The following is a 14,848-nucleotide window of genomic DNA, read 5'->3' as shown; positions in this document are numbered from 1 at the left end:
GTAGAAAAAAGTTTAAAAAATAAAGAAAAACCCTTAAATGAGTAGGTGTGTCCAAACCTTTGACTGGTACTGTATGAGTACATTTACTTTGCAACGCTCGAGCACACAACGCAAGCAGTGTGATCAGCATGTACAGTAAGGTCTAGATTCAATCAGATCAAGCATTAACCGATAACAGACACTCTCACAAAGAGGATGTTTTGGATGTGTTGGAAGTGGTGTTGGAGGTGGTACTGCATTGGAGTGGTAAAATCAGTGAGCAGCTGCTCTTGCAATCATTGTCTCGAAGCCACACCCCCACTCGCGTTAAGAATTTTAGAATGAGAAAGTGTAGGCTATATAGAAATAATTGGAAATGTCCGCTTTAGGTATAATGCCGGGAGCCATTTGTGGATTTGACAGCTCTAATGCAGTTCCACTTCTGACACCTTCAAAACAACCGCTATGTGGATGTCGGCTAAAGCGGATCTGATTGACTAGATCCCTGACTCACCTCTAAGCCAAGGTGAATCCTGACACTGGTCACCAACACAACATGGCTCAAGCCAAGGGAATTCATATGTACTGTGGTTTACTGAAATTACACTGAACAAAAATAGAAATGCAACATGTAAAGTGTTTTATATTTTATGAGCTTAAATTAAAGCTCCCAGAAATGTTCCATACTCACAAAAAGCTTACTCCTCTCAAATGTTGTGAACAAATTTGTTTACATCCCTGTTAGTGAGCATTTCTCCTTTGCCAAGACAATCCATCCACCTGACAGGTGTGGCATATCAAGAAGCTGATTAAACAGCATGATCATTATACAGGCTCACCTTGTGCTGGGGACATTAAAAGGCCACTCTAAAATGTGCAGTTTGATCACAAAATGCCACAAATGTCTCAAGTTTTGAGGAAGCTTGCAATTGGCATGCTGACTGCAGGAATATCCACCAGAGCTGTTGCCAGAGAATTGAATGTTAATTTCTCTACAATAAGCTGCCTGCAACATTGTTTTAGAGAATTTGACAATACTTCAAACTGTCCTCACAACCGCAGACCACGTGTAACCTCGCCTGCCCAGGACCTTCACATCCGGCTTCTTCACCTGTGGGATCGTCTGGGACCAGCCACTCGGACAGCTGATGAAACTGTGGGTTTGCATAACTGAAGAATTTCTGCACAAACTATCAGAAATCATCTCAGGGAACGTCATCTGTGTGCTCGTCGTACTCAAAATGCTCACCTTTAATAGTCACTGGCACATTGCAGAAGTGTGCTTATCATGAATGAATCCTAGTCTCAACTGTACCGCGCCATATCAACTGTGCTGATATCAATGTTGTGAGGAGGGTTACGGTTTGGGCAGATATAAGCTATGGACAATGAATACAATTGCATTTTATTGATGGTAATTTGAAAGCACAGATATACAGTGACGAGATCCTGAGGCCCATTGTCTTGCCATTCATCCGCCGCCATCACCTCAGCATGTTTCAGCATGATAGTGCACGGCCCCATGTCGCAAAGATCTGTACACAATTTCTGGAAGCAGAAAATGGTCCAGTTCTTCTATGGACTGCATACTCACCAGACATGTGTCGCTCTGATTGAGACAAATGGTGGTCACACCAGATACTGACTGGTTTTCTGATCCACGCCCCGACCCTTTTTTAGGGTATATGTGACCAACAGATGTATATCTGTATCCCCAGTCATGTGAAATAGATTTATTTAAATTGACTGATTTCCTTATATGAACTGTAACTCAGTAAAATCTTTAAAATTGTTGCATGTTGTGTTTATTTTTGTTCAGTGTAGATGTACAGGTCTTATCTCAGACATGAACCATATGCTTATCTCCAGCTTCTCTCTCTAGTTGTCTGTCTCTCCTTTCCTTAAGTTCACTCCATCTTGTTTACAGCATGTCTGTCTTGCTACCAGTCTCTACAAGCAGAGAAAAACACCTCTCTTTGGAATTCAAGATGGTTGGATTTCTTCTTGTTCCCTCTAAAGCCATTTACAGGTTAAAAGATCATGGTGAGGGAACCGGAAGGATAAACTATAAAACCCTTTTGAGGGTACAAAGTTTTGAAACTTAATAGTAATGTCAAACGTGTAGAAAACATTTAGTGGTTTTGTTAAGTGGTGATCAGAATCACTCGAATACACCCCATCTGATTTAGAATTGCATTTGCTTTTTTTTTTTTTTTATTTCCAATTCAAATGATTAATAGTGAGTAGATTTCATTTAACAAGACATGATACACATACTTTTGTCCCCGATCATAAACACATTCAAATATAGCCATCATTAGCATTAACAAGCATTAACAATTAATAAGCATTAACAACCTTATTAACAACAGGAACTCCCTCAGCAACAAACCACTAGTTTTAAATGTGGTTACAAATAGCATGGCATTACAGGAAACAATAGATATAATGTTTGTTTTCTAGATACATACTGTAAATGTTGAACATGTTTTAAAACTGCAACATTAACCATAACAATGGAGGATATATTAGCATTGTTCCATATTTGGTTATAGTATCTCAGGCAAAAAGACAGCCCTATTCTGTGGTACAGGTTAGTACAAAAATATAGCAGGAAATGAATATAACATATTCTTAAAAAGAAGCAGAGAGACATTTGAAAATGGGTAACAAATGCTATTAAAACATTATATATATATATGCAGTGGCTATAATTTGTCATCTTTTCACAATTGTAGCCATAGCAATTTATGTATCACATCGAATAACATCACGTTACAGTTCGTTGCAACTGATTGACTGGTGTGTGACTTAATATGGGGAGTATTATAATTAAAATATCTCATTTGAATCAGAACTCATCTTCATTAGATTCAAGATAGACTGTGGCAACTCTTGTCTTATGAGTGACCTTCAGTGGGGGATCCTGTCCTTGGCCATTATTTACATCCATCTGGAAGGGGAATGACTTCTCCGATTGCCTCAGGTTGATGTGCTTCTCAGTGACATCAGTTGAGGACTCTCCTCCCTGTCCCTCACTGCTAGTCACCCAGCACATCTCCTTTGTGTCCAGGGTGTATCCTCCCTCTGCTCCAAGGTTGGAGGCGCATAGAGCCGCCATGATCTGCTCCTCAGATACATCATCCCCCTGCTCCCCCAGCTGCCCAGAGTCATCTAGAGTTGTTGAGCTCTTGAGCTCTGCCACAATAGTCGTGGTTCCGTTGTCAGAGGACTGGTGTACTTTTTTTATGTCCACAGATATGTTCTGAGGACTATCACTGCCGCGTCTTGTGAGGAGAGCCAACTCTTCTTTCAGGCTCCCTGACACTGTTCCTTGGAGCTGCTCTAAGGCTCCCCTCAGCTGCTCTTTGGGGTGTAAAGTTTCCTCTCTCAGATATCCAAGCATTGACTCCTGCACTGTGGGGGAGACACGGATGGTCTCCTCTTCAATGATGCACTCGGAGTAACTATTTTGGGCCAAGGAGTGGTCATCTTTCATGTACTGGCTGTCCGATGCAGGTCTGTAACTATCGCTTTCCTCAACAAAAATTAGGTTCTTTGAGACTTCCTCCTCCTGGTAGTACCTTTCATCTGAAAAGTCGTCCACCATTCGTCCACCACTGGGGGGTCGTTCACCATGTCCATATGATGCTATACCACCACCCTCCTCAGGCTCTGACAGATTTCCATCAGGTGTGGAGACAAAATACTCTTGAGACTCTTGGTTGTGGCTGTAGTATGGAGATTCACTATCTCTGAAGTCTTCCTGGACCTTCACATATCCACCATTACTGCCATAGTTTGCTGCTGTCATGGAGGTTTTCATTACTTCAGCCCCACTCTCATGGTATATGGTGCCGTGAGGGTCATTCTCTAGTTCTTCAATCTGAAAGAACATTGAAGAGGGCTGGGAGAACTTGGGTGTGGACTTCTCCTCAAACTCGTACTCCTCGTCACTGTAACCCTCCACTGGTTCCTCGATGATCTCCACATTGACAGTCTTGTTTCCCATGTCCTCTCCTCCATGCAGCCCAAGGCTGAGCAGATTCTGAATCATGTTTCCTGTTGCAGTGCCCTTGATATCCTCCAGTGACACGTGTTTCACTTCCTTGCTGAGAAGTTCCTCCAGTGCAAAGTCCTCTGACATATCCAGCTCCTCCTGCACCTTGGACTCCAGGATAATCTGTGTCTTTGTTGACCCGTCCTCCTTCTCCGTTTTCTCCACATGGTAAGTGATCTTGGAGTCTGGAGATGAGCTGCAGACCTTTCGATCCAAACCAGCAGGTTTCATGACCTTCTCAATTAGTTCCTCCATAGACACAGAGTCTAGGACCATCTTATCACTTGTCGTGGTTGCTGTAATGCTGCCATCTTTGGCATGCATCTCGACATTCTGAAGACCAAATGCATCTCCTCTCACCTCTCTTTCAACTTGCCTCTCTGCTGTCTTTTTGCTGTCCTCCTCTGTGTTTCTGCTAAGACTCATCATTGGTGGTGACACTATTCTTACTGAATTGGGGTCAGCAGTGGGTGAGGCAATGGGACTGGATGTGTTTGCTGTGCCTCGAGAATGGTCAAGAGAATCCTTAGCTGAGTGTTGTGACACCTCTTTGATTCTCACACTCCTCTCCTCCACAACTTTCTTCTGAGCATCTATATTTTTCCTGACCGTACTCTGGGCCACAGGTTTAACGGTAGTGGAGGAAGAGCTTGAGGATGCAGACTGGGATTTAGTGAATGAGACCATGTCCCTTCTGGTGGTAGGACTCTGATTCCTGTTGTAGCTGCTTCCTTTGACTGAGATAGGTATGACCCTGGAAGGACTGGTGCGACCATACTGAGATGGAACAGGTGATCTTCTCAAGCTTGAGGTTGGCTCCATGTATTTCACATCCAGATGTTTCCTTACATCCTGTCTGGTCGATGTGAAAACTCTTGGTTTGTACTGTTGTGGAGGCATCATCTTAATATCTGAGGTGGAGAGTGAAGCACCAAATGAATGTTGTTATAAATTGGGAAATGTCTATCACTGAATATACACTGAGTGTATAAAACATTATGGGCACCTTCCTAATATTACATTGCATCCCCCCTTTTGCCCTCAGAACTACCTCAATTCATCAGGGCATTGACTCTACAAGGTGCCGAAAGTGTTCAACAGGGATGCAGGCCAATGTTGACGCCAATGCTTTCCACAGTTGTGTCAAATTGACTGGATGTCCTTTGGGTGGTGGACCATTCTTGATACACACAGGAAAAACCCGTGAAACGTGTGAAAAACCCAGCAAGCATTGCAGTTCTTGAAACAAACCGGTGAGCCTAGTTTCTACGATCATACCCCATTTCAAAAGGCACTTAAATATTTGTCTTGCCCATTCACCCTCTGAATGGCACACATACACAATCCATATCTAAATTGCCTCAAGGCTTTGACATCTTTCTTTAACCTGTCTCCTCCCCTTTATCTACACTGATTGAAGTGGATTTAACAAGTGACATAAATAAGGGATCATAGCTTTCCCCTGGATTCAGCTGGTCAGTCTATGTCATGGAAAGAGAAGGTGTCCATAATGTTGTGTACACTCAGTGTATATACAGGTAACTGACAAAATCATGGAAATATGATGAATACAAAGTATATTGAAAGCAAATGCTTCCACACAGATGTGGTTCCTCAGTTAATTAAGCAATTAACATTCTATCATGCATAGGGTCATGTTTAAAAACTGCAGGGCAGGCCATTATTTTGGCTACCATAGCTATGCCCCTATAGGATGGCAATTCCCCCCATCCACAGGGCACGAGTGGTCACTGAATGGTTTGATAAGCATGAAGTCTATATAAACCATATGCCATGGCCATCTCAGTCACCAGATATCAACCCAATTTATCACTGTTCTGGGTCGTGGGTCGTTCTGGGCCCAAAGTCCTATGTTGATGTTTGCTTTATTTTGGAAATTCCCTGTATATACAGTAAGTTTGTAGAATTGAGTAAAACAAATAAATAATCCCAAAAGGATGTAAGCAATAGAAAAAATGTCTAAAGTACATTTACTCTCAAATGTATACAGTGCCTTGCGAATGTATTTGGCCCACTTGAACTTTGCGACCTTTTGCCACATTTCAGGCTTCAAACAAAGATATAAAACAATTTTTTTGTGAAGAATCAACAACAAGTGGGACACAATCATGAAGTGGAACGACATTTATTGGATATTTCAAACTTTTTTAACAAATCAAAAACTGAAAAATTGGGCGTGCAAAATTATTCAGCCCCCTTAAGTTAATACTTTGTAGCGCCACCTTTTGCTGCGATTACAGCTGTAAGTCGCTTGGGGTATGTCTCTCTCAGTTTTGCACATCGAGAGACTGACATTTTTTCCCATTCCTCCTTGCAAAACAGCTCGAGCTCAGTGAGGTTGGATGGAGAGCATTTGTGAACAGCAGTTTTCAGTTCTTTCCACAGATTCTCGATTGGATTCAGGTCTGGACTTTGACTTGGCCATTCTAACACCTGGATATGTTTATTTTTGAACCATTCCATTGTAGATTTTGCTTTATGTTTTGGATCATTGTCTTGTTGGAAGACAAATCTCCGTCCCAGTCTCAGGACTTTTGCAGACTCCATCAGGTTTTCTTCCAGAATGGTCCTGTATTTGGCTCCATCCAACTTCCCATCAATTTTAACCATCTTCTCTGTCCCTGCTGAAGAAAAGCAGGCCCAAACCATGATGCTGCCACCACCATATTTGACAGTGGGGATGGTGTGTTCAGGGTGATGAGCTGTGTTGTTTTTACGCCAAACATAACGTTTTGCATTGTTGCCAAAAAGACCAGAGCACCTTCTTCCACATGTTTGGTGTGTCTCCCAGGTGGCTTGTGGCAAACTTTAAACGACACTTTTTATGGATATCTTTAAGAAATGGCTTTCTTCTTGCCACTCTTCCATAAAGGCCAGATTTGTGCAATATACGACTGATTGTTGTCCTATGGACAGAGTCTCCCACCTCAGCTGTAGATCTCTGCAGTTCATCCAGAGTGATCATGGGCCTCTTGGCTGCATCTCTGATCAGTCTTCTCCTTGTATGAGCTGAAAGTTTAGAGGGACTGCCAGGTCTTGGTAGATTTGCAGTGGTCTGATACTCCTTCCATTTAAATATTATCGCTTGCACAGTGCTCCTTGGGATGTGTAAAGCTTGGGAAATCTTTTTGCATCCAAATCCGGCTTTAAACTTCTTCACAACAGTATCTCGGACCTGCCTAGTGTGTTCCTTGTTCTTCATGATGCTCTCTGCACTTTTAACGGACCTCTGAGACTATCACAGTGCAGGTGCATTTATACGGAGACTTGATTACACACAGGTGGATTGTATTTATCATCATTAGTCATTTAGGTCAACATTGGATCATTCAGAGATCCTCACTGAACTTCTGGAGAGAGTTTGCTGCACTGAAAGTAAAGGGGCTGAATGATTTTGCACGCCCAATTTTTCAGTTTTTGATTTGTTAAAAAAGTTTGAAATATCCAATAAATGTCGTTCCACTTCATGATTGTGTCCCACTTGTTGTTGATTCTTCACAAAAAATACAGTTTTATATCTTTATGTTTGAAGCCTGAAATGTGGCAAAAGGTCGCAAAGTTCAAGGGGGCCGAATACTTTCGCAAGGCACTGTAGTAACACAAAGGTCCCGGCTGAAAGTACGACTTATTTGAAAGTTATGTACAATACCTATGAGTCTTCCTCTTGACTGCAGATGCTGCTGATGATCTCCTTCAATAAGCGCCCTATAGAGAAACAAAAACAAAATGGCATTAAAACCAAGGGTACATACATGGCATTGGAATGATTTGATTTGTATTCTTAGGGCAATATTGCTTCATCAAAATTAAGCAATGGTTTGTTTTCACACAAATACAAAATCACCTCACGGGAGGATGCTGATCTTTCTGCCCTGCCATCTCAAACCTCAAATAAAACACAGAGGTAGGCTACCAAACGATGAACACAACCCATGGATCTGGCCATATACAGAAAAGAGCAGAGGTCAACAACAACACTTTACCACAACAGACCAAAAGACATCTAACAACAAACATATTGTACCAGTAGAGTTGAACAGCTCACCTACCTCTGCAAAGTAATGGCTCCAAAAAGTAAGAGTTGGAAAACAAAAGCTATGAGACTTTGCTGAAGCTATAACCCCTGTGAAAGTCCCCGGTGTGTCTCCCGAAAGGCTGACCTAAAAATAACAGCTACAATGTGCTGCTGTCTGCTCTCTACTATTCTAATGTGAACACAGGCACGCACACCTAGTTTACAGACCAGCTTTCCCGCTAACTCTCCAAGGAAGACATAAAGAGCCTAGAGAGACAAGGGAATATTATGTAAATAATATCCTTTATATAGGCCACAGACCAGATGACACAAAGAGAGACCCCGGAAGAGACCAAAAAGAGACTAGTGTTTGTATTAGATTTCTGAATTAAGCAATAATATGTGAGAAGCCATGTGTTTTACCATGACATTTTTATCATGGCTGTGATGTGGTCATAGCAACGAGGCGAAGCATGGTAAAGACATGGATATCAGACATGGTAAAAGGCTAAGGCACTACATCTCAGTGCTTGAGACGTCACTACAGACACCCTGGTTCAATTCCAGGCTGTATCACATCTGGCCGTGATTGGGAGTCCCATAGGGAGGAGCACAATTGGCCCAACGTTGTCAGAGTTTGGCTGGTATAGGCAGTCATGTTAAATAAGATGTTCTTAACTGACTTAACTAGTTAAATAAAGGTTACATTTAAATAAATTAAATAAAGCAGGATAACAAGTGCGAAGCAAGTAAGTATTGACATGGCTATTTAATCTTAAATGCCATTGCTTGATATAACTATGTGCATGTATTGTACTAGTGTTGTGAGACTAAACTAGCCTCTGTTATGATAATATTGAAGTGTTCTTGAAGTGGTCCAATGTGAATTGTAGTGACATCGTATTAGTCTGCCATTGCCATATCAGGGCTCAACAACACAAATCACTTTAATACTTTTTTTCTAACAGAGATATAAATAGCAAATATTTCCTGTTCACCTAAGAACAAACTGTTTAGGTCTTGGCTGTTTACAAATGAGCAAAATATCCCTACAGATATCACTGTCAAGAACGTCGTCAGGGAAATGACCAGGGAAATGACCGGACCAAGGTGCGGCGTGGTGAGCGTACATTTCTTTTTATTTGAAAATGTCACCAACAAAAACAAGAAACAACAAAAACAAACGTGAAGCTTACTAGGGCTATACAGGCCACTAACAAAGACAACTACCCACAACTAAGGTGGAAAAACAGGCTGCCTAAGTATGATTCCAAATCAGAGACAACGATAGACAGCTGTCCCTGATTGAGAACCATACCCTGCAAAAATATAGAAACAGAAAACATAGAAATAAAGAAACTAGAATGCCCACCCTAGTCACACCCTGGCCTAAACAAAATAGAGAATAAAAGCCTCTCTATGGCCAGGGCGTGACAATCACACTGTGTCACGTTCGCTGGAATAATTATCGGACCAAGGTGCAGAGTGATCTGGGTTCCACATCTTTATTTAGTGAAACACACAAAACAATAAAGAATAACGAAATGTGACGACAATGACATACAACTACCCATAAACAATATCCCACAAAACACAGGTGGAAAAAGCTACCTAAATATGATCCCAATTAGAGACAACGATTACCAGCTGCCTCTAATTGGGAATCATACAAAATCACCAACATAGAAAACAAAACTAGAACCCCCACATAGAAATAATAAACTAGACTAACCCCCCAGTCACACCCTGACCTACTCCACCATAGAAAATAAGGACTCTCTATGGTCAGGACATGACACACTGTAGATAACAGGAGTTCATATTAGAGAAGGCTGTCTGGAGGAATGCTAAGTGCCCCTACCAAATGGGAGGGCAGCAGAGCAGTTGCTTTGCAGCTACAGTGAAGGGTGAAATCACTATAAATACATTTCAAGTCCAACAACACTGCAGCATTAAAGGGTCAGTGTTGGGCCTAACATGACAGAATCAAATCAAATTTCTGGTTCGACAGGCAAAACCGATGTATACTATACTGTAAAGTCTGCTTTGTAATTCTATGGTACTTTTAAACCGCAATAATAAACTGACTGTAATTACAAAAGCACTACACCACAATTCTCTCAGCATTTCCTCAGAATCAGCATTTTCAGCCACCTCTACCGAATTACTATGGTAAAAAGGAGCACTACACAAGCTCTAACCCATGAGGCAGAATAATGTAACATGACATTTTTAACTGCGCTTGGATCATGTGGGAAGTAAGGTTGTCAGTACTATGTCTTGGTAATTACTGTTGGTTGCATAACAGCAATCTCTGCTAAAAATCTCTATAGTGGCCACTATAGAACTCAGAAAGGACTAGCAGTACAGAAGAAGACATACCTGTAGTAAGCCACCTCCATGCCCAGATCCATCTTGACCTGCAGTAGCTGCTGGTGGTCTCTGACCTTTTCTGCCATGGTGTTGGCCAACATTTCCCGCTCCCGCTCCAACTGATCAATAATCACCTGCAAAGAGACCATGGAATGGAATTGTGAGTATGTGCATCGTCTTCTATCCGGTCATACATTTTTCTCAAATACTGTTATGAGACTCTAATTATAGGGTTGGTCTATATGGATTACATATTAATGTATTTATTACATTGCTCATTACATATTGCAATATCAGATGTAGGGAATTCAGATGAGAGGTGGTACCCTGAATACAAATATAAACCCATCTTTCAGGCCACAATTTATTGTCCAGATTTGACCCTCTAATGTACCCATATGATCATTGTACTACGTGTCAGTTTCAATAAGGTATTTTAGTTCACCATCTAACCCTCTCGTTTCTCCCTCAGTAGGGAACAGATCCAATTGTATTGAGTGTGTACAGGTGAATGTGGCACTGCTGTTTGTGTTGTGCACCTGTTTTAAAGGCCCTTGAGACACCTTTCCTAGTCACCTCTCATTTAAAGGATAAGCAGGATGGACTGGCTGAATCATGTGTGATCCCTCAAACGCATCAGACTAAACAGCTAGGTAAACAACTGTCCCTTTATGTCTAGTCTGATGTTTCACCGGCGGGCTCCCCAACTGGCAGCCCGCAGGTGAAATTTGTCCCGTGGTTTTATTTGGTTTTCTGAGCTAAAAATAATAATAAATAAAAAACGTTTGTTTGGAAATGAAAAAACACCAGGAAATCCACTCCAAGTGATTTTAGTTTTGGGATTTTTTTCTCACGTATTTACATGCATAAAGAGACGTCATTTAATACAAATATAAGCAAGGTTTCAAATGATTATGTTTTAGTCAAATATTATCTGTTTGGGCTTCTTGAGGTCAATTTGCAGTCTACAAATGATTGCTAATTATGTTCCGGCCCCCTGACCATTAACTCAAAAAGAAACGGTCCCTGGCTGAATCTAGTTGATGATCCCTGACATATGCATCCCACTGAATGAGTGTCAGGTTAAATTTCAAACCCATTTCCAGGAATTTTAATATTATTTTGAACAATTAAACATCACTTAAGAGTTTATGACAACATTATGCATGATGTACCTTGAAATTAGTTTGGAAATGTGCATGGGAGTAAAATGCTTGATCTGCTTGGTAGGGCTCCATCGTTAGTAGGATACTGAGGATTAGTCTCTGTGACAGCTAATTGGTTTAAGTGGCTGGTACAGCTAACAGCCGTAATACGTTTGGCCATTCAATCCTTTTAGTCTGGCCTGAAACACTGAAATGGTGCAGAATGCATGTTTCTCTGTAGTTATGAGAGAAGTTATGGGCCTTCCACCACCCTGGGGTTGCCATTTTAATGGCACAGGCCTATAAATCAAAGCTGCTAAGATTATTTAAGATTTATTGGCTTCAAAACCATCAACCAAGTGTTGATATCATCTATAAGAGGCTGTGGGTGTGATACAACCAAATGTCACTCCTCACTGTGGTCCCAACAGGTCTGTCAGGGAACAGGTGCTGGTTGATAGTTTATATGGAGTAGTTGTGCTCATTTAGAATCGCAAAGTAGTACAAGGCCCCTCCAAGTAGGAAAGTGATACTTCACAAGGAGGTGAGGCTCATGTATCAATTTCTCAGTTCCTGCAGTAACCTTTGCTCCCATTTTAATTCCTGTTTACCAATGTGATTGAAGTACATGCACAAATATATGCACATTTTGTGTCGTTTAAACGTGACTTTAAAGCATACTGTGAACATGATCATTGAAGAAAAATCTGATCAATAAAGTCATAGTGAAACTTCAGAGCAGTATAATTTATTATAAAGGAGGTAAAGGATCCATCTCACTCATCATAATAATTATGCATCATAGTATAAAATATGATAATGAGAAATAACTGGAAAAAACGAACAAAAAAAAACGATGTTTGAGATTGCAGCAACTGAATTTACTATGTAGTAACAATACAGCTCTTTCTCCTAAAATAGTGGGTGTGGCACCTAGAGGAGGAGGCAGTCATCGCTAATGGAAATGCTGTGCGATCTGTGCGCAGCACCAATCATGTTGTAGAAATGCATGCATTACATAATCCATGAACAGAACCAAAAATAACAGACATTTCTGCATTGTTATGACTTTTGTATATATACACACACTATCAAAAGACAGACACTGAATGATGTCTAAACATGGGATGCAAACCCCATTTGCTGACCTGATACTGGGTGATGTCCCCGTGGAAGTTATCCTGCATGTATATGAGCTGTTCCTCCAGGTGTATTTGAATCTGACCTTGCTTTTCAACCTCTTTACGTAATTTGTCAAACTCTGAGGCATACTGCATCTTTTCCCTTTGGAGATCATCCAGCCTCGTCTGGTCCGCGTTGATCGATTCCTCCATATCTTCGACCTTCCTTCGATACACCTCTAAGGTGTCAGTCCATCCTTCGGACAGGCTAAGGGCATAATGTTGCATCTCTTCCATCGAGACCGCTGAAGGACCATGGTAGGTTTGGGTAACAATAGGTCGTGAATGCACCTGACTCCGGAGCTTGGTCATTTCTTGTCTGTGTGCATCCTCAATGAATTTGTACTCGTTCTCAAGCTGGAACAGACGTTCTTCAAGTTCCCCATTGGTCTGTTGAGCTTTATGAAGCTGTTTCTCGCAACCTTTTAGCTCTCCACCTATGTCTTTGCATACTACCTGCTCCTCACAACACATCAACTGTAACATCTGAAACTCTTGCCAAACCTTCTCTCGTTCAGTCTCGGCTCGGGACTTTTCAAAAGATAGTTGCCCCGCCATTCTCCTCAGGTCCCGCATTTCGGCCATACATTGGTTGTCCCATTCTACCGTCTTCTCTTGTCTTATCTTGTTTATTTCAGTTATGAGGATTGCGTTGTCATGCTCCAATTGCATTGTTCTTGACAGGTACTGGCCCAGTCTGTTGTTGAGCTCCTGTAATTGATGTTTTTCGGCTTCAACGCTTCTCCTGAATTGTAACATCTTGTCATTTACAAACGTTACACCTTCGCTTCTTTATATTTCAGTACGGAGAAAATGTTATTCTGGTCTTATTTGCGAGTGCGTCTGGGAGCAGAGCTGTGATGCAACTCAGCATGAGGGCTTGACTTGTTAAGTGCAGAAGGTGGGCGGAGGCTTAATCAAGGCTCCCAGCGGCTCGTTATCCTGGCAGATGTTAGTGGGTTGAAATTCTTATTTGCTTTTCCTATGTTGGGCTATAGCTCTACCAAGTGGAGAGAAATTTACGATGCAACCGCACACCCGTTCCAACAGAGACAGTTGACTACACCCTAAAAATAAAATAAAATAAAAATGTTGCCATTTTTTGAAAACAAACTGTTCTTGATTACACTTCACAGATATAAATGTTATTCATTGGTAGGGATTCTCATTTCTGCACCTACAGAATATGTCTGACTCATCTGCCTTCTTAAAATGGAGAGTATCAGTCGCGCGTAATGGACGCAGATGAAATCTCCGTGGTATTATTAACTGGTCTGTGTTACTTTTAAAGTTTTATTTCGAAGTTATATTAGGCTGTTGTGTGTTGTATTGACAGCTAAGCAAATGTAAGCTTCTGCTATGTAGGCTATTGTTTGGCTACTGGAATGGAAAGCGCTGGTGTTCCCCTTTGTACAGTTCTGATTTGATTTTTGATCAGGGTTCGGACCTTTCAGAGAGTACTTGGTAAATCCTAGTTGGCAGGCAGCTCAGGTAATGTAACAAGTTGGATATCTCAATTGAATGTGTACATTTTATTCAATACATTTAATTATTGTGCAAACTACATTTACCATGTCGAGCATTTGCAATAGGGTTTGGAGAAGGTTGGACTGGGAGAGAACATTAATATCTACATTAAAGAGGTACCAGTGAACTACATCAAATCACCACAGGTGATAGTTGGCATGTGGAAAACTGTTAACCCAAAGATAAATATGCATACCATGATGGGAGGGGGGGTTGGAACAAGAGTGCAATCCCCTTCGAACAGTCAAATAACTCAAATATGTTTTGCTTCTTTACCTGTGTCTATACTGCTTTTCAGCCCCATTACTGTACAGTAATCACATGTAAAGGTTGACTTACTGACTTTTCTCTGTGATTCCCAGTTTGCCATACACCGGCTTGGCACCAAAAGCACTCACAAACTTCTACAGATGCACAATCGAGAGCATCCTGGCGGGCTGTATCACCGCCTGGTACGGCAACTGCTCCGCCCTCAACCGTAAGGCTCTCCAGAGGGTAGTGAGGTCTGCACAACGCATCACCGGGGGCAAACTACCTGCCCTCCAGG

At 41.5% G+C, this 14,848-nt stretch overlaps 1 protein-coding gene across 1 annotated transcript; it reads right to left on the bottom strand.

Annotated features, from left to right (window-relative positions):
* Positions 1-2,160: 2,160 nt before the first annotated feature.
* Positions 2,161-13,679, bottom strand: LOC124000801 (synemin-like). The gene is made up of 4 exons (XM_046307425.1): positions 12,742-13,679; positions 10,458-10,582; positions 7,710-7,765; positions 2,161-4,950 (listed from the first exon to the last, which is right to left on the bottom strand). Exons 1-4 carry the CDS (start codon positions 13,531-13,533, stop codon positions 2,831-2,833), a joined length of 3,093 nt encoding a protein of 1,030 aa, XP_046163381.1. The 5' UTR covers positions 13,534-13,679; the 3' UTR covers positions 2,161-2,830.
* Between the last annotated feature and the right edge of the window lie 1,169 nt (positions 13,680-14,848).

The sequence above is a fragment of the Oncorhynchus gorbuscha genome, linkage group LG02 (assembly GCF_021184085.1).
Source record: "Oncorhynchus gorbuscha isolate QuinsamMale2020 ecotype Even-year linkage group LG02, OgorEven_v1.0, whole genome shotgun sequence".
Classification (NCBI taxonomy): domain Eukaryota; kingdom Metazoa; phylum Chordata; class Actinopteri; order Salmoniformes; family Salmonidae; genus Oncorhynchus; species Oncorhynchus gorbuscha.
This window is presented reverse-complemented; position numbering and strand designations above follow the sequence as displayed.

Bases quoted from the DNA above. Each gene is read 5' to 3' on its own strand.
- LOC124000801 (XM_046307425.1), bottom strand. From the start codon at position 13,533: ATGTTACAATTCAGGAGAAGCGTTGAAGCCGAAAAACATCAATTACAG. The intron at 10,583-12,741 runs GTCAGCAAATGG...GTCTCTTTGCAG, and splicing joins GGGACATCACCCAGTATCAG to GTGATTATTGATCAGTTGGA. The intron at 7,766-10,457 runs GTATGTCTTCTT...GTTTCTCTATAG, and splicing joins ATGGAGGTGGCTTACTACAG to GGCGCTTATTGAAGGAGATC.